The sequence below is a fragment of the Penicillium chrysogenum genome, assembly GCF_028827035.1.
Source record: "Penicillium chrysogenum strain IBT 35668 chromosome Unknown utg000001l_segment0_segment0, whole genome shotgun sequence".
Taxonomy (NCBI): domain Eukaryota; kingdom Fungi; phylum Ascomycota; class Eurotiomycetes; order Eurotiales; family Aspergillaceae; genus Penicillium; species Penicillium chrysogenum.
Genome location: NW_026622749.1, coordinates 9,210,658 through 9,228,235, shown reverse-complemented (window position 1 = coordinate 9,228,235; position 17,578 = coordinate 9,210,658). Strand labels below are relative to the sequence as shown.

At 47.8% G+C, this 17,578-nt stretch overlaps 6 protein-coding genes across 6 annotated transcripts; 5 read left to right on the top strand and 1 right to left on the bottom strand.

Annotated features, from left to right (window-relative positions):
* Positions 1-225: 225 nt before the first annotated feature.
* N7489_003596 (zinc-binding alcohol dehydrogenase family protein) lies at positions 226-1,510 on the top strand (the record flags this gene model as incomplete). The annotated part of the gene is made up of 5 exons (XM_056709351.1): positions 226-370; positions 423-557; positions 613-822; positions 879-1,228; positions 1,325-1,510. The coding sequence occupies 5 exons, from the start codon at positions 226-228 to the stop codon at positions 1,508-1,510; spliced, it is 1,026 nt and encodes a 341-aa protein (XP_056573653.1).
* A 507-nt stretch (positions 1,511-2,017) lies between these two features.
* On the top strand, positions 2,018-2,810 carry N7489_003595 (uncharacterized protein; the record flags this gene model as incomplete). The annotated part of the gene is made up of 2 exons (XM_056709350.1): positions 2,018-2,371; positions 2,445-2,810. 2 exons carry the CDS (start codon positions 2,018-2,020, stop codon positions 2,808-2,810), a joined length of 720 nt encoding a protein of 239 aa, XP_056573652.1.
* Positions 2,811-3,833: 1,023 nt separating this feature from the next.
* N7489_003594 (uncharacterized protein) lies at positions 3,834-6,256 on the bottom strand (the record flags this gene model as incomplete). Its single annotated transcript, XM_056709349.1, has 4 exons — positions 3,834-4,230; positions 4,266-5,672; positions 5,720-5,879; positions 5,932-6,256. The coding sequence occupies 4 exons, from the start codon at positions 6,254-6,256 to the stop codon at positions 3,834-3,836; spliced, it is 2,289 nt and encodes a 762-aa protein (XP_056573651.1).
* A 97-nt stretch (positions 6,257-6,353) lies between these two features.
* On the top strand, positions 6,354-6,572 carry N7489_003593 (uncharacterized protein; the record flags this gene model as incomplete). Its single annotated transcript, XM_056709348.1, has 1 exon — positions 6,354-6,572. The coding sequence occupies one exon, from the start codon at positions 6,354-6,356 to the stop codon at positions 6,570-6,572; it is 219 nt and encodes a 72-aa protein (XP_056573650.1).
* Positions 6,573-7,316: 744 nt separating this feature from the next.
* On the top strand, positions 7,317-8,172 carry N7489_003592 (amidohydrolase family protein; the record flags this gene model as incomplete). The annotated part of the gene is made up of 3 exons (XM_056709347.1): positions 7,317-7,507; positions 7,653-8,097; positions 8,146-8,172. The coding sequence occupies 3 exons, from the start codon at positions 7,317-7,319 to the stop codon at positions 8,170-8,172; spliced, it is 663 nt and encodes a 220-aa protein (XP_056573649.1).
* Positions 8,173-16,856: 8,684 nt separating this feature from the next.
* N7489_003591 (uncharacterized protein) lies at positions 16,857-17,174 on the top strand (the record flags this gene model as incomplete). The annotated part of the gene is made up of 2 exons (XM_056709346.1): positions 16,857-16,923; positions 16,972-17,174. The coding sequence occupies 2 exons, from the start codon at positions 16,857-16,859 to the stop codon at positions 17,172-17,174; spliced, it is 270 nt and encodes an 89-aa protein (XP_056573648.1).
* Positions 17,175-17,578: the final 404 nt, after the last annotated feature.

The following is a 17,578-nucleotide window of genomic DNA, read 5'->3' as shown; positions in this document are numbered from 1 at the left end:
ATAATAATGATAACCTTTGCATCTACGAGGCCATAGGCTTTGGCTATAATATCGCATGTAATAATAATGATGTCATACACTATAAAATTGGTTACCAACTTTATAGCCTATAAGCAGCGCCATCTCGTTCTCGCTTCACTATTGACCTTACAGATTATCATTATTATTGGCATGAAGACCAGTACCCTTACTGCTTTCTCGCTGGTGCTAATATAAGCCAACACAATGGCTCGTCGCATTAATAATGCGGTCGTCATCAAAACGATTAACGGGAAGGGGACGTTAAAAGAGCGCACCGTTCAATTTCCAGAGCCCCGTTCAAACCAGGCACTTACTTGTGTGTCTCATGTGGCCCAGAATTCTGTAGATGGTATGTTTGTTGGAAAATGCTCGTTTTGGCTATGTAGCTCACGAAGAAACAGTTGAATCACTTGATTCTGGAAAATTCGACGATGGGAGCGTACTGGGTTGTGATTTCGTAGGTGAAGTTGAGAAAGTCGGAAACGAGGTGTCCAAAGTCAAAGTGGGAGATATAGTTGGCGGGTTGATCTGGGGTGGTAACTACGCCGCGCAGAAGACATATGTCTACTGAAATGCTGACGACGTATATAGGCGAAAATATTGGCCTCGGTGGTTATAGCGAGTATACATTGGCAGATGAGCAACTTTGCTTTAAGCTACCGCCTGGTCTCGCCCGAGAAGAAGCCGTCACGACTCCGTTTGGGGCTTGTGTGGCTTACTTAGGCCTTTTCTCAAAATCCTGCCTCAATGTCGATATAAAAAGGGGTCCTAATGCCTCAGTCCTTATCTGGGGTGGAAGCTGTGAGTTACAAATTATCGTATCTAATTCCTTGATATAGGCCTGACTCTTTTTTTAGCATGTGTCGGCCGATTCGCAGTTCAAATAGCTGCTATGTACAAGTTCCGCGTCATAGCGACTTGCGCACCTAGCAGTTTCGATCACTTAAAGTCCCTAGGGGCTTGCTATGTCCTCGATTACCGCCACGAGGATGTGGTCGCTCGCATTAGGAAGCTCGCCCCAGACTTGGAATACGCCTTTGACACGCTGGGACCTTCATCTAATTCTCTCATTGTGTCGCAGGCGCTGGCTAATGGAGGTGGTAATTTATGTACCCTTCACTTAGATGACTTGAATATGCTAGGAGTTGCTCCTCTTTCAAAGCGGACCTATGTATCTATTTGGAAGGCTTGCATGAGCACCAGTTTAGTGGGACGGATTTCAAAGTAAGTTCACCATCATTTTTTGCCTCCCTTATAGCTTGTCTGAAAGCCTTATAGCTTACTAGACGTTCGAATGCTTTAGCCGTCGGTCGAGGACCACGAGCTAGCAGCTAGGTTGTTCCATTCCCTATCAGATTGGTTGAAAGACGGCAAAATAAAGCCCAACCACCCGCAAATCCTGACTGGAGGTCTACGTTCAGTCCAGCGTGGGTTTGAGATGGAACGCTCGGGAAACATGTCGAACAGCAAAATCGTGTACGAGGTATAGTCAAAAATCCCCACTAAGATTATGCTTCAGCTGGAGGCCTGGTCTCACAACATCTATTTTGAGTTGCCTAATGCGGGCTCCATCACATCTTGGTTTTCTGTGAAGTGCTGCTCTGGCTCGCGAATACGTGAAGCAGAACGTTTACCTACTGAATGCGCTGGAGGACGGCATTTGTGCGAGCAATTCTGGAGTGGTAGACCGATTTCATTGTACCAATGCCTCTTCAGCCTTGCGTCACTTTGAAGCGGTTTCGCTGCCGCTATGAAACTATACAGATGATAGATTGTGCTATGGGGCCTTACCAATCAAGAATGCTACTCGCGAAAGCGCAGGACCTTCTGTATCATCTCCATTCTTGCCAGCGGCCGCCCAGCAATAGAGGTAAGGAGCCTACAGCGCTGGCATATAAAGCTGGCGAGGGAACGCCGCAGAGATTGTCAACTCCACCAACAATATAAAGCATTTTTTGCCTTAGACGACAACCTCACGACCACCACAATAACCACCATGCTGCCTCGGAATACGCTTCTTGTTTGCGAGGTAGAGGACAGCCCCAATGGCGGTTCTGGCTCCTGTTTCTGCATCACGAAAAGAGGCACGCCATGCAAGAACTCGACCAAATCGAAGACGCCAAGACGGCCTTCAAAGTTGACCTCTCTCTGGCGAGAGAGTTTCGACTTGTCAAATTTGCAATCCAAGCTCTGTGCTATTGCTAAAGAATTCCTCTATACGAGATGGCACCGGCAAACGGCAGGGCCGATCAAGTTGGCCAGCAGTGGTATGACGCAGCCGCCCGCAACCAGGCGCAAGCGCCACATGACTGTAGAGTTGACTCTCCATCCATTGTGCATCGGGGCCAGCGTTAGACATCAGCCTCCAGGAGACGCCTGACAGGATCAGGCAACACTGACCGGTCGCCTCCTCACGGGCGCAGGCAAGACCCGCCGGTGCTCTTGTCGAACAGTCCCGGGCCAGTCAATCAATCAATCCCTTTGTGACTCCCGCAATTCTGCGCACCGACAGTGTTCCGTGGCACATTTCGCCGGCTCAACCAGCTATCCTGACATCGGTCACTTATATCTGGGCGGGTGTCCAAGACTTGACGCTGCGGAGGCTCAGTTTGAGTGGAGAGGTCGGCGACCTTCACTGTGTGTTTTGTTTGGCTGAGGACGAGGAACAAGCAAACAAATGCGTCATCTTGCGTTGCGATCAGTGCCAAGCGCATGCCCATACATCCTGTGCAGAAGAGTGGTTGGAAAAACGAAATACAGTTTTCGGCACGTCATGCTGCGTGTGGTAAGTAGGGCTGGGTCTAATTATTCAATGCCCGAGGGATGATCCATACAGTCGAAACGAAGGGCCTTTAGACGCCTTTCCGTCCACACCGAGTCCTGTCGGATACTAAGACACATCATGTCCACATGGTCAGTCAATCGTCTCCTGATAGTGATCTTGCCATTATCAGGGATCCATCACCAAACGACCTTCGTCAGAGTGAGTCGCGCCCGCTGTTAGTGGGATCCCAAGGGATGTCTGTCGAGCAGAGTATGGAGAATGGCCCCCGTCGCTCGGCCAGACTAGCAGGGGCTCATCTACCGCGAGATCCTTCTACCCCTGCAACGCTTCGCCGGTCAGCACGACTAAGTTCCACTCAGCGTAGGTGACCACAGTTTACAGCGGATGCGTGACTGGGAATGGGGAATTGGCCAAGCGACTATCAATCACGCAATTCCATATGACCAGGCACTCGACATCGGGATCAGCAAAAGAGAGCATAGCCGTGATTTAGAGCTTTGGAGTAAGCTTAGCAATTATACAAATGAAATTCTGATCGTTGAACTCCATAGAGAACCAACACCACGCGACCGTATCTTCTTTGTAAGAACTAGATGTCAATTTACCCCCAAAAGCCGTTGGCATGCTAGATATGCAATCGAGGGGTAGAGGGGTGCCGTAGCCGTATGTACGATATGCACCTGTAATAGGACATTTCGCCTAACCTAAGATATGTCTTAGCTCGAAACCGAGTGCTGGTAGATACAGATGCTGGTAGCGTCGTACCTAACGGCGACTGTTGAAATTCGGGAGTATGATTGATTACTATTTCAGAGGGAAACATGAGGCTATATATACAACGAGAAGATCAACTTGATTCTTCGTATAGATAACTCGGGATTAATTCTGATTGTGTGCGGCTTGGTCCCTGATCTGCACCAGCGGTCATATCACAGCATTCTCCCTCAGGATCGCTGTGCAGCCAATCCTCGGTAAAACCACTCAACAACCATCATAGGAAAATAAAGTGGAAAGAGCGCCTGCGCTGTCACATTTGTTGCCTCTGAGTCTCCAAGGCTTCGATTCCTAGAAGACTACAGAACTTGGCAAAAGCCGTAGGTCCCAACGGCTTGGTGAGACCGTCAGCGGCCTGTTCCTCAGTAGGAACATATTGAAGACGAATCTCGCCAGCATTCAGCACTGCTCGCTGATAATGAAATTTCACGTTGAAATGTTTGGTCCGTTTGTGGAACTCGGGATTGCGCGAGAGGGCAATAGCGGACTGGTTGTCAGCCATGATGTTGGTGACCGGGGACCGATACAGGTGCGTTTCTGCTAGGAAGGTGCGGAGCCACTGCAGATGCAGAATAGCATTGTACTGTCCGATGTATTCGGCGTGTGTCGTAGAAGTGGCCACTTCCCCTGTCTTTTGGATGACCAGGAAACTGGCGCACCTGCAAGTTGGAATACATAGCCAGACGTCGAGTATGCACCATCAGTGACGACGGAGCCACCAAAGTCGGCGTCTGTATACCCGATCAGCTGCCCACTGCGGTAGGTAATGCGATGAGATTGCGTGGCTTTGATGTAGCGAAGCAATCGCTGCAGAGCGACTTGGTGGTGCGATTGCGGCTGAGCCGTGAAGCGACTCAACATGCCCAGCGCAAACGCAATATCCGGTCGCGTGCCAACCATCAGATACATCAACGAACCAATGGCAGTCGCATAACGAGCTTTTGCTTCCTCGTCCGGAGGTTCCTCGTCTGGACGATGATTCAGGATGTGCTTGGGATTCATCGGCGTAGACTTCGGTTGACAACACTCCATGCCAAAGTCGGAGAGCACCCTCTGGATGTACTGGTGTTGGTGAATGGACACGGACCCATCGACGTGATAGTCGAACTGGACCCCGAGGAACGAACGCGGGGTGCCCAGATCATTCAGTCGGAACTCTGCTTGCAAGACTCGTTGCACTTGTTCGATTTCGTGGGTGTTTGCCGCAGTAACGAGAAAGTCATCGACATACACGCAAATGACGCAATCCGGTTTGTAGAACACACAGTTGTCCGACTGGGCCATGGTGAAGCCATGAGAAGCCAGGACGCGGTGGACGCATTGGTACCAAATCCGCGGAGCCTGCTTCAGCCCGTACAGTGAGCGGCGCAGCCGGCATACGTACCCTGGCTCTTCGAAGCCTTCGGGCAACTCCATATAAATGGACGAATCGACGTCCCCATGGAGAAATGCGGTGACCGCATCGAATTGGTGGAGTTTCCATCCGCGCAACACGGCGCTGGCTACAATACAGCGGACGGAGTCCATTCGCGACACAGCAGCAAACGTTTCGTGATAGTCGATGCCATGTTTCTGCCGGTAACCTTTAATGACCAATCGCGCCTTGCGCGTTCCGTTGGCTTTGGTCCTGAAGACCCATTTACAGCCAATCACATGATCTCCGGCTGGGACGTCCTCTCGCCGGACCTTTTCCCATGTTCCGTGTTCGAGAAGCGACGCATATTCTTTCTGGATGGCGGCCCACCAGTCCAGCTGGTCTGGGCCTGACACAGCTTCTTGAAAGGTCGCCGGGTCGACTTGTCTGGTCGGTCCGGTATTCAATGTGCCTGCCGAGTACACCTCACCTAGTGATTCCAGGAGACGCCGTGACGGTCTTCGTCTGCGACCATAGATCGAATACCCAAAATCCGATGCCAAGCCGGTTTCTTGTTGGCTTGGGTTGACCACTGGAGGTGTCTCCTCACGATCAGATGGCGTTTCTTCTCGCTCATTCGACGGAGGTAATGGCGATGCAGGAGGTGTTGGCAGCCCGCTCGACCTCGGCTTGATGGAAAGACAGGTGATGGAGGAGCGTTGTCCGGGAGGTCGTTGCCTGTTTCCCCCTCGATAAGTGGCGCCACTGGGGTCCTCTCATCGAACTCGACATCACGGGAAAAGACGGTCTTTCCGGAGTGGACTTCATACAGCTTGTACTGGTTCGGTTCACAGTAACCTAGCAATCGGCACTCGGATGACCTGGGTCCGAGCTTCTCCATTCGTTGGCGAACGCAGGGTCCATAATCCGCCAACCATGGTCGCGCTAGTCAACAACCACAAGCAGTCACCAGTACGGTTAGATGAATATTAACAACCGACAGGGATGACTGGGTTATTAGGGCCATCGAGAAGCCCTTGATCAGTCCTCAATATCTCGCCTCCGTGACCCGTAAGCAGCCACATCGCGCGGGTAAGTTTCCGGTACAGTAAAGATGGGAAATAAAGGAGCAGTGCCCAGTACAGAAGCGATAGGACGAAGATGACGAAGATATTGGTCACGAGTCTTTCGGTAGGGGTCATAACGTATGGGCCAAATGTGACTTCATAGCGATAGTACTCGAGGAGTATAAAGTGCAAACATTGTTCCAGGATGTTGTGACGTTGCTTGCGCGTGTTTGCCGTCCGTGCAACAGCTTTCATGGTGGAAGGACATTTGCTGACTAGATTTTCGACTAACGTGAATTTATGTGGAAGGCATATAGAACGCTTCGATCTCCGTCAACATGGCCTCTTCAAGATGAAGAAAACTGATACATACGAGTTTGACATCAGTGAGAAATCGTTCCAAGACCCCACCCTACGAAGGAATTTCGGCATGCAAACGGGCGTACTCGGAACCCGAATGTGCTGTTCCAAATTTATACACACCAACCCTTCCCCCAACCCTGATTACGGCTGGAACCTAGCTAAGTCGAGCCGCCAGAACCTGGCAAGGTACTTCGAGAGTCAGGAGTAACCATAGCTAGCACCCAGCCCACTTTCCCGTCACATCCATTCATCTCACTGCCTTCCCTCTTCACCAGTGATTCTTCTTGTTCCCTGGACAGCAGCTGCCTTGTTGCTTACTTTACGCTAGGGGCAAGCGACTACTTCCCCGGTCGGGCTTTGAAAACAGGGATCCAGGGTGGGGCAGAATTTCCAAGGCAACATTTGAGACAAGCAATACCATGCCAAAGGACTCGGGAAGGGGCAAGCGCCCGGAAAATCTAAAGTTCTTCCTGTATTTGGTTATCGAATGTCTATTTATGGGTATTTTTCTACGTAGGTCCTTCCATTGGTATGGATAATTGCGATACCTAGTGCCAGCATTCTTCTGGAATGCGTACAAGAGTTTCCCTCTCGTTCATTCACCGCTTATTATGTTACTGAAAAATCGAGCATGCTTATGGCAATGTCAGATCACTTCGGAGAGGACCGGGACTCAGCCTTGGTGAGGCAAAGTGTGGTGTGGTAGCCGGCACTAGGGGGAGGGGACAAGGTTGAGGATCGCCGACGTATTTGAATAGTAGTACGTAAGTTAAGCCTAACAGTTATTACGTCATGGACCGCGTGGTATTCCGAGAAAGCTATCTGCACCTTAGTTACCAAGATGGTGGTCCTGTTCAATTGGGAAATTATCGATATCCGACCGGTGCATTTGCTTGCTTCTTCGAACTTTTCTCATATTGCATTGTCTTTTCTACTCCCCAGACTCCTCTCAATGGCTGAACCCCAACCCTACAGCGGACCGATCTTTGACGTCCAAGCACATGCCATCAAGCCGAGCGGATACGAGGCAGTAGCGACGGGAATACGTAACAAGACGAGCCTGGAAAGGGGAACTGTGGCAACCATTGCTGATCATATCAGCAAAGAATTGGCCGATGACCTGCAGGGGGGCGCCGCCTGGAAGTCCTAGGCAAGGACACGATTCAAGTGGTCACTGTCAACACGTTCTTTCCCCCTATACCTTCGGCAAAATTACTCGAGATCGTCAGTGACATCAACCACTGGATGACAGAGAAGACTATCAACCAACGACAGCTCATTGGCACAGCTCCATCCCCCCTCCTCCCGTGCTTCTAGCTGCCGGAAACGCTCCGGATGGGGAGACCTACAGCCAAAAAGCCATCTCGGGGCTTCGCCATGCGATAACAGAACTTGGTTTGAAAGGCATCTTATTGGCTTCTAAATATGATGGTGTCTTTCTAGGCGATGGCGCATATGATCCCTTTTTCGCATCGGCTGAAGAACTGCGTGTGCCAGTTATCATTCATCCTGCTGTCGAACCCGTTGAAGCCCCCTTCATCCCACGGAAAAATATTGCAACCTACTCTGGGTTTCTAAATGACCAACGGACCACACTACTCGACCTTGTCATGTCTGGCGTATATGAAAAGTATTCCAACCTCAGCATCATTGCGACTCATCTCGGCGGAGGTCTCCCTGACGAGTCTGGGTCGCTTCGAAATCTTGTCGCAGCGATTCCCTGCCGATCCTTAGTATGTGAACCGCGAAGGCGACAAGGCGCAGCTTCCCAACCCAATCAGTCATTATTTATGCATGATCTTCTATGACTGCAATAATGCCGACGTCGCTAAAATCCTGCATGCTGCCTCCATCGTAGGTTACGACCATCTTCTTACAGGAACGGACTACCCTTGGACCGATGATGTCTTCGCACGAGAGGTTCTTGGGAAGTTGGACAGTTCTGTCAGAACAAGCATTGCCTACAATAATGCTGCCAATATCTTTCGCTGTCCTTCAATTGCACCCTACTAGTAGAATTATCTTCATCTCTGCATTTTCAAAATCCCATCATATGCGTTTCTTGTATGCGGTGCGTTAGAAGCTTTTTTTTTGCGGGGGGGCTCCCGCTGCCGATTGTGTTTGTGGCCTGTTCTAGGCCCTAATGCAACGACAAGATGATACATCGCTAGCCACGGCGTCTGCTTAGCATTAAGTCCATTGAGCCAATCGAGCCTTTCCCAGTGACCATCCAAATAAGCGTCGATGATGAGAGTATCCATATTCAGTATGATTTTCAATTGATTGAAACCGACATCAACACGGATTTATGCCTTTCTCTAGTGTACATGGTCGGATATCAAAATACAGTCTGAATCGCATCACTGCTGCCGACGCAGAGATCGCCCGGTCTTCTGACCCTCTGTAGATTTGTCTGTACCTTGTCTGATCACCTTCTGCACCTCAGTTTCGACGATTGCTAATCGACCAAAGATGTCGGCCAGATCATTGCGAACGGCTTCATTCCAGGTGACTTGGTCATGCGATGAGCGCTCAATAGACCTGCGGAGACGGTTAGTGCTTTACATTCTCACTCAGTATCGACCGCAACTCACCCCATTCGGTTATCTAGTCTGGATATTGTTAGCAGGCCAATTCTAAGTTATGTCCGTGTGGGATTGTACTTACTCCGTCAGGCATTCAAGAGCAACCGTATTGCTATCTCCGGATAGCTGAGTTTGCCCACGTATTTCCAAATCCGTTTCATGTCCAAACACAGTTCTCCGCTGTCGTGCAGCTTCTTGCTCACTCTCATCAGCTGCGTCACTATTTTGCTGGTCGCCAGAGTCGTTTTCCCCCTGAAGAGGTGACTCGTCGCCTGTTATATCCTCTGTAGCGGAGCACACACTGCCGGTACCCTCAGACTCTAAGGACGACAAAGACAATGCACGTTGCAATCTGCTTCGAAAGTCTGGTCGTCGAAGAGGGCGCGAGGCTTTTCGAATTCCGCCCATGTCTGCGTCTGGGTTACGCTGGGGTAACGAGTGTTCCCACTTCTGGTTGAGTGTGATAGGAGAAAGCACTCCGGCTTTATAGCAAGTTGTATCGCGGGACTAGAATTAAGTGTTTTGCTCGCTCACGATAACGGGAATTGCAAGCGCACGTATTTTACACCCATGCGTTCTAATTCTGCACGTAATACCATCCCATACTCGGCCATGGAGGTTATGGGTTACAGCAAACTCCAAGCCAGCTCGCCGCCTGAGAGTATGGTCAGAGAGGTGGAAAGATCTCTCCGGTCGCGGCCAAACGAAGTGTCAGAGACTATCACGTATGGAAGAGGGGATCATGATGCATGCGAAAGCTTCTTGAGATTCGGAATCTAGGATCATAACGTATGTCTTTCAATATAGTGGTCGATATATAGAACTAAAATTATGGAAGTTCACTAGGAAGATCGAAGAAGTGATCGGAAGGCCCGCTTTTCTTCTCCACTAAGGCCCGGTCATCGTCCACTCTCCCGATCTCCTAACCAACTAGGGAATCAATGCCGCCTATCCGGTCCGAAACGGAGTCTCGGTTTTCCGAACCCTCTTAGGCGATAGAGTGACCTTGAAACCATATCCAATCTCCCACCACTTATCGAGCACCGAATTCGTATAGGGAAAAGGAACACCGAGATCTTTCAATCTGATATCGAACGAGGTACTTTTCGTGCGAGGTGCACTTAAGATGGAGATTTCACTGCCTGCCGGGGGATTCTTAGCGTGGTAAGGATTTTCCGAGGATCCGTGGGGAATAGATCCGTCAGCCCCCGAAGCCTTTGCCTTTATAAGGATCTAGTGGGAACCACCGGGTTGCTTATTGATGCTACACGTGCTGAATAGCGTATTTCTACGGAGAAGACCTTAGGTAGAGAATATAAGCAGATTGACCGTATTAGCTTACCGGGATAAATTCTATAGATATATTGGTAGTTAAGCCTTAGGCGAGCTAGAGATTGAGCTAGATACGCGACGTATATAGAGTTACCGTCTCGTAATATCTCTATTGTTCGAGCTTCTTTAGCCTAAGATAGAGAACGGAAGGCGGAAAGGACGGGTAATAAAAGGAGCGTAATTCTATATCTAAATTCACGTTCAAAGCGTATCAGTCTACGTCTATATTGGAGTGCTTTTATGGTGTTATGATTGTCAGGTATCCCCTCTTCTTAGATAAACGCAGCTATGGTTCCGAAGCGATAGGGCCCTGAGCATGGAGTAGGTTCATTGCGTCTAGTCCGCTGTAGCTAGTCTTACTCCTATAAAGCTAGGTTGGTCCACTGGTGAACTTCTTAGAGTCGCTGTATCTAGCACTGAGTGTTCTTTCCTATGGCTAAGAGCTCGGTGGCCCGCCGAGTTCCTTCTCGTTCTAAGTCACCCTCTAAGATGGTCGAGGTTAAATCGGCCTTGAGAAAGCGAATGAACATATCTAGTTATGGTGATAAATCTGCTAGAAGCGTTTCCGCGGTAGCTGGTGGTATAATGGTTGCTAGGAATGAGCGACGACGCGTGCCTAGAATCAGTTGGCTGAGAGGAAAGCTCTCTGGAAACAGTATAGGTGAGACCGCGCCGCAGGGGTTTAACCTAAGCTTTAGGCGCTCGGGTGGAATTTCGATGTCAGCACATCTGACTAGTGCATAACCCCTGGGTACAAATGACACAATAGTGCTGCCCTACCCATACCGCGATTACAGCTCAAATCTTAATTCCATCTTGGTGTTCTGTTTGCCCATGCTGGAGTGGACTTCCTATCTTTCGGCCAATCTTCCGGATTCTCCACCTGCCATGTATATTTTACGATTCCACTAATTTTTCGGTACCTTAAAGGTATGGAAACTGGATGTTCCGTTGTGACCTGGCGCGTGCTGAAATTCGGCATAGAGAACAGCTGTCTTTAAAGAACGTAGTGGAACCCCGGATATGGGAAGTAGCTCCTCTTGATCAATCATCTAGGTTGCCCGTAGGCCCGACATATTATATCCACAACGAGACTATTATTAAGATATCGGTCTTTTCGAACACCTGTACTGATGTGAAAAAGTCCGCTTAGAGTTGGCCGGATCGCCGTATTGAACAGATATTTTAAAAGTTTCACCGTATACCCGGTGTTTTATTAGCATTCTGGGGTATGAAATCTGAACCATACCCTAGAGGGAATGTCCGTCCCAGTACTGTTCCCCCTGATCTTCCGCGGATGCACCGTACTGACACTGTGATTGAATTGGCCTGCAGGGGAAAGTGCTAGCCATTGGTTGATAGCGTAGGGACTCAGGTTGGAATCCACCGCCTCGTGAGTATCGAGGGCCAGTGGCAAATGATGGCCAAGCCGTGCTCCGCCCACCCCAGGTGAATGTGCGGTCTATTTACCATACTCTGCCCATAGCCTAGTACCAACGAAGACGTGAGGCAGAGTCTGGAAGGTGAAAGAAAGCGCACCCTCTATGTCTAGTGCTCCTTGCGTATCCAGGACTCCGTCTATGAAGGTTGTAAACCTACTGCTTGGGCATGTTGTAAATTGTTCTTCCACCAAAACGGGACACCTTCTGTACGCCAAAGATGCAGGCAATGCGAAGGCTCAGATCAGGAACTTGAGATCAGCTGGAACAACCACATCGGTGTAGATCAGAGTCCTATACCTAGGAAATCGTTTTGTTGATCTTGTTTTCGGTGCCGTGTGGACCTACAGGTGCAAATCTCCGGTATTCAGCTCCAGGACAATGTCACCAATTATCAGGTTGTTCATTGTATCATACCTTCCTCCATGAGACATGGCCTTGTCTCAATCATGCCTAATGGAGCAAATCGGGTGACATCCACAAGCACACTGGAAAAGTCACCACTAAAATTGCAGCAGGGCGGTGCCTATATCCACACAGGCCTTTTTGCTCGATTCACTCGGGACTATGTTCTCAGGGCTGATCCCTAAGCAACGGTAAATTACCGTTTTACCAAAGGCCCACACAGGGCCTGGCTCTGTGTATCACGCTTGTATTCTACCACCTGGGATCTAGAGCCTCATAGAGCACTACCCCTGGAAGGACCGAGAAACTTGGCACAGCAGGCTGTGGTATAGCCCGGGCTTCACCGGGTGGTTGACTGGTCTGACTTTCCTTTTCCTCGTCTATTTAATCGAGACCCTACCTCTTCCATTTTCCAGTCTATCGATCAGATTTACATCCACATTTTATCACAATATACAGAAGCGGTTAGTCTTGTGGTACAACTTCTCGTCTTGCTGAAAAGCCGGGGTAGCAGGAACTATCTAACATGCTTTCAGAACGAAGATTCACATGCAATTTCCCCTTAAGCGTCAAAAACAGTCACATCTAGGGCCATAGCGGGTCTGATTCTGAGACAACTTTACGAAAACCCGACACCCCTGCCAAATGACTTCACGCTTGCTACCATCGATATCTCGAAATGAGGGGGTTACTGGAAGTATCGACCAAACAAAGGCCGATATAGCTACTCTCAGACAGCAATACACAAAGCTTATATTGTGGGGAAAAAAGTGTATTTGGTTTGATAAGAAACAACCGCAATCCAAAATCCACATACCTTTCCACAGATGGCAAGCCCTTCTCGCTATACACAAGCATTTGCTTCAAGAGCATGAACACTTCTTCTCTATATCCCAGATGCCATCTGCTAGAGCTGCTATTAGAGATATTCCTTACGACTATGCCATATTTAACAGAATGTGGCGTTATGGTATATATTCACCCTTAGAGCTTCTGCACCAAAACCTTCTAGGATCTTTGGGCCCTATGCTCTATTTCATTTACCACGTCTTATTAACGCTAAACCGATTCTTAGAGTTCGATCCAGCTCTTAGGGTGATATTGTATGAGCAATTGGGTGATATGACACGATATCATATAGCTACGTAAAGACAGCATCGGAAATATCTAGTAGGCATATCGCGGTATTAGTACCGAAAGGCTACGGACCAAAATCCTAATCTCGGTAGAATCTAACATTCTCTTACAGTTTTATCACACTCCGACGCTCTTTAAAGACTCTTTTATCTTCCTAAAGCATTCGTTAGTGTGTAGCCACTCTACCATAGCTAGGCGACTATTAACATTTTCTTCGACCACTAGAAGGGTTTTACCTTTTAACGAGATATAGCCGCTCAATTTATGATTGTACACCGTCTCCTACTCGAGAATTGCTCGGGAGAACGACTTAAGGCATTAACAAATGACTTCCTATCGCTCTTCCTAATATATATCTAACGCCCCACTAGCCGAAATTAATATAAGGTGTATATAATGTCCTATAACACGGCCTCTATACTTGGTTACGGTATACCTATATTCCTATAGGTAGCCGATCTGTTTTCTAAGGAGTAGAGTACTGGTGCTACGAATAAGTCGGCACCGGTAATAGAGATAGAATATATAAGCAATAGCCCTACTAAATTATATTCGTAGCTCAAACTGAATTAAGCATTCTAGGCAATCCGCCTCACTTTTCAAACTCTCTTCGTTCTTCTTAGGTATAGTAACTTCCCTAATATAATCCCAGGCATTTATATCTCTCTAGCGTTCCTCTAGCGCGTCTCCTTTTATCGCTCCGTTATAGAAAGCCTAGAGGCCACGGTTCCCTAGCAAGTAGTCGCTAGATTCCTAAATAGTCTGTTTTCGCACAATACTATTTTCTCGAGGATCTAAGACGAGAAGTTCCTAATTGGAGAATATGAAATAGCTCTATAGCTACTAGAAGACTTTTTGATACGGGGTTAAGCGTGGAGTCAATTCTATTACCTAAACAACTTCTTTAAAGATACCTTAGGGTACGGCATTTCAATCGATGAAAGGGATTCTAAGGAAGTAGTGAGAAGACATAGGTGCCTCTAGCTAGGAGTGTAAATGGTAAAGGTTAGTTGATATCACTTGGGACATGATTTATTTATGGGAGACGGCATAGGTACTAACTTATCGTATAGTCTGGTCGCTAGATAACGTATAGTCCAACGAGAACGAGGAGGTTCGAATTAGCATAAAGTTTCGCGGAGAGATGTGGCCATTGAAGGACGGGTCTGAGCTAGTTTACTTTATACGCGCCAATGGAATGCGAGTTATGCTGCATTACTTTCAATGTGGGCCTTCGGAGGCAAATAGATAGTGCGTTTAGGCTATATTTGGCTTTTATATAACCACGTTTACTTTTTTGTATCGACCACTTTCGTCTACAAACGCGATAGAGCCAAACAACGTACTGCAGGCAGCTTTTAGCGTCAATGTTTTGCGATGGTACACCCCAAACAAGAATTGAAGGCTTCTAGGCAATGCTGACTAGTGTCATACTTTCTTTAAGTTGAGCGGCACATATGGTGCAATTGGGTTCCCCTGAACGCGAGGAAGCCTGCCTCTTTCGTTTTCTCGCGCTACGTCTTGTTTCAACGGTAAACTATAGTCGCTCTTGGTATTTATTATTTACCTCTAGACACTATCCATCCTTATGCATCTGTTATACCCTCGCACAAAACCTACATTTGTCCTTGGGACTATTTGATTCCTAGGAGCACCGATGGCACTCCTAGGATCTGTAACAAAGCCTCCAGGACCAAGATAGCTTCCAGGACCCAGTTGTGTATTTCCAGTTCTTTTATATTGACGGAATAATCATGTCGTGCTATTGCTTTAAATCTAGCCCACAATTTGAGTTCGTAAGCTATCAACAAAGTAGTAAACACCCTCCGCCCCATCTACTACTTTTTTAAGCTTTCACCCCTTGTTCGGTCATTCTTCAAATATTATCATCCCGCTGCAAAAACATGTATTAGCGTTATGATAATCAACACAGACCCAAAGGTAGCTTAACCTTTCCGTAGCTGATACAGACAGAGTTTGCCTTGGTCTGCAATACCTCACTTTGGTATACTCGAGGAAGCTACTCTTGCTGTTGACTGACTATATTGCCCAACTGTTCCTTAAAAATGATGCTCAACCTATTTTCTGCCCCTTGTTGATTCTGTGCTCGCCATCAGGTTTACGGTGTGTTTCCAAACCGTGATCCTACCATCACGGGTCGGTGAATCAACGCGGCCGATTCCATTGAAAATACATCTTCGATTTTGACCATGATCCACTAATAAACTTATGCAACCAAGAGAGCTGAGATAAATTTACTTAATGGGGGAGGGCTCACTTGCACTGGTTTTCTTTGGTTTACCATGTTCAATGTTGGTATCTATCAACTTTGTGATACCATTAACCACTCGTAGATCGCCAAGACGCGAATTCGGCGGATATTATCATAGAAAGAGTGGGTGATGCGACGGAATTAAATGTTCAATTCGCACTGTCGGTTCTCTTTGTTTGCTAGATAAAAACACCTTTGACGGCTTCTTTGAAATAGGACCATTTCCGTTCTTGGCCCCAACGCTTTGAAGTGTCAGAGGCAAAGAACACTTGAATTGGAGGCATATTATTGGATGTTCCCAGCCATCTTGGCAGGGGCGTGGTTTAATTGGCCGAACCGCGCTCTCAGCCTGTTTGACGGATATTGCGACGCTAGTTATATGGTCAATGATTAGAACTCGGGATAGCACGCCTCATGCAGCCAGCAATCCGTGCAATTTGATAGCTCTGCGCTACCGATGATGTTACGTATAATTTAGTGCGTCGAAGGGGCTACTACTATTCAGATGTGACCCGTCGTTCTTAATAAAAGACCTGCGCCTACTAAGGGTGGTTTGCTCTCTATGCCGCCGAATCTTCAAACGAGCAGGCATCCGTCTGTTTGGTTTGTTTGCTGTATCAACATCCATTGGGGATGGTTGGTTAATTTTCAACTGTATGAAAATTTCACAAATTTTGGCTGGTATTGAATTGAAATCCGAACTAGCCCAATCAGGCCAAGCTAACTCGACCCGGAGTAAAGTTTGCAGATCAAATCTGAAATTGAAACCGATATTTTGAACCCATTTCGAAATGGCCTGGCCAATTTCGAAATTACACCATCCCTAACATGGGCTCCCTGCTCGGATCGCAATGCGTTGAGGTCGAAGATGCGGTCGATGATGGTTGTGGGCAATGATATATTGTGACCGGTATTGTTTCGAGCCGTGATCAGCATCTTTATTGTAGTAGATATACCGAATTATGTTCACTTCCCGTGGTAATGTGAATAAATAAGTAAATCAAACAGTAGATCTTGTACGTAATTTAAAATAGTTACATAATACTCGTGCAACAATCCAAAACTGAGTAATTGGCATGATTGATTAATCCAGGAATTTCCATATCAGCGAGGACGCTTACGTATATCCATCCCTGACAAGGCCAAGTCTGGGTCCTGGAAGGCACGACTTCAATCCTGGGAGCAGACTTGGAGGCATGTCGACTCCCCGATATTCTATAGCTACTCGGTCTAGGTATAAATATCCAAGCGCAGTCCCATCCGTGACATGTAAAGCCCATATGAGTTTCGACTGTTGGTGCACCGCAAAGGAAATCTGCATAATGACCACCAACAAAGACAGCGTGTCATCCACTGCCCTTGCCTCCGGTCCCGGTTACGGACACTATCGTGAGTCTACTGTGCAAAAACGCAAATATCCTTACTAAGTTGGTATAGCTTTGCTTCACCAGGGAAGAGCACGTTTCTATTGTTCACTTCGTGAGACCAAGGAGCTGGTATCGCTGCTTGAACACGATCGGGAAAACCTTATCTGCGAACTTGAAAGGCTGCGCAATTATTCATGGGCCCTGTACCATGCGTATGATAAGGCCGTGGGGGAGCTGGAGCAGGGAAGAAGCCAGCAATGGTCTGGGCGCTGAGGATAAAGAGGCCGAGAGTGAAGAGGTTACCCATTGCGCAGTAAACTAGAGCCTATTTGAGGGCCATGAGGCACTATACATGCAAATCCCAAATCTTCTCTCATGTAGACCATCATCCGTAGTTTGGAGTGAGGCTTTCTTGGACCGCGAATTCTGGCAGCCTTGAATCTAGAAAGACTGCGTACAACTATCTGTGCTGCTGGAGCTTTGAGGCCGACAATGACAGTGGAAAGCTTAATGAAGATGTTCCTGGCCTTTACTTGGCCAGAAGTCGATCTTGGTACCTCATTCTCATTCTTAGAGGAATCTCAATTGATTTAGCACCCTTGGGCGTTTTGCACGTTCGTTTATTCTGATCACGATAGCTAAATGGAGCTCTGAGGCCCAACAGGCTTTGAAGAAGC